Source organism: Poecilia latipinna, unplaced genomic scaffold (genome assembly GCF_001443285.1).
Source record: "Poecilia latipinna isolate Pla-1442-1.1 unplaced genomic scaffold, P_latipinna-1.0 Scaffold1516, whole genome shotgun sequence".
Classification (NCBI taxonomy): domain Eukaryota; kingdom Metazoa; phylum Chordata; class Actinopteri; order Cyprinodontiformes; family Poeciliidae; genus Poecilia; species Poecilia latipinna.
Window position 1 is genome coordinate 12,247 of NW_015114132.1, and position 1,266 is coordinate 13,512.

Genomic DNA, 1,266 nt, shown 5'->3' on the forward strand with positions numbered 1-1,266 from the left:
TTCACAGATCCCAATGTTGCTGTCAACAAACATGCATATGTTATTATATATAGTTACTATTGAGATGTTTCAATTAAAGTTTTTATGCTCAAATATTTTACCAGTGCATGGTTGGTATATTTACTCAGATTAATTGCTTCAACACTGTTGAAAGTGAATGTAGGTTATGGGGGCTATGTGGTACATGAAATAAAATATCCTACTGAAAATGGTCAATTGTCTGAATGGTCAAAGTCAGTCTGAATAAAAACACGTAAAAGCTGGAAGTGAAGAGAGAATCTGAAGTCTGGAGATCCTCTGCCTCTTCTAACATCACCTGCAGTGAAGCTCCTCCCTTCTGGTCGACAGAGTTCTGCTCTGCTGCTGCATTTCTGGTTCTTCCCGTTTCATTTATCTGAAAGCTTCACTATCGGTAGAATCACTGAGCTGACCAGACAAACTGTTGAAGATCAGGAACTAACAAACTGGGGTTTTGCTTCTTACGGGAGACATCTACGGGAGGAAGAGGAACTTTAGATATTCAGTCTTATCGAGAAGTGAAATGGCTGAGAGAAAAAATAAGATGGATTCAGGTAAATATTCTTGTTCCATCTGTTTGGACCTACTGAAGGATCCAGTGACTATCCCCTGTGGACACAGTTACTGTATGAACTGTATTAAAGACTACTGGGGTGCAGAAGATCAGAGGAGAAACTACAGCTGCCCTCAGTGCAGGACAGAGTTCAAACCGAGGCCTGGACTGGTAAAAAACTTCATGTTAGCAGAGTTGGTGGAGGATCTGAAGAAGACTGGACTACAAGCTGCACCAGTTCAACATTATTTTGCTGGATCTGAAGATGTGGCCTGTGATGTCTGCACTGAGAGGAAGATGAAAGCTGTCAAGACTTGTCTAGTTTGTCTTGCCTCATATTGTGAGAATCACCTCCAACCTCACTACGACATCCATGGACTGAAGAAACACAAGCTGGTGAATCCCTCCAAGAATCTCCAGGAGAGCATCTGCTCCCGTCATGATGAGGTGATGAAGATCTTCTGTCGTACTGATCAGCAGTGCATCTGTTATCTCTGCTTAATGGAGGAACATAAAGGCCATAAAACAGTCCCAGCTGCAGCAGAAAGAGCTGAGAAGCAGAAGAAGCTCCAGGAGAGTCGACAACAAATCCATCAGAGAATCCAGGACCAAGAGAAAGATGTGAAGCTGCTTCAACAGGAGGTGGAGGCCATCAATGTCTCTGCTGATAAAGCAGTGGAGGACAGTGAGAAGAT

General features: G+C 43.0%; 1 protein-coding gene across 1 annotated transcript in view; it reads left to right on the forward strand.

Moving 5' to 3' along the window:
• The first annotated feature begins 541 nt into the window (after nucleotides 1-541).
• Nucleotides 542-1,266, forward strand: part of LOC106963282 (tripartite motif-containing protein 16-like) — a 7,722-nt gene continuing 6,997 nt past the window's right edge. Inside the window, exon 1 of the mRNA XM_015058114.1 lies at nucleotides 542-1,018. Within this exon, the coding sequence (XP_014913600.1) occupies nucleotides 542-1,018 (477 nt within the window). The remainder of the gene's footprint in view (nucleotides 1,019-1,266) is intronic.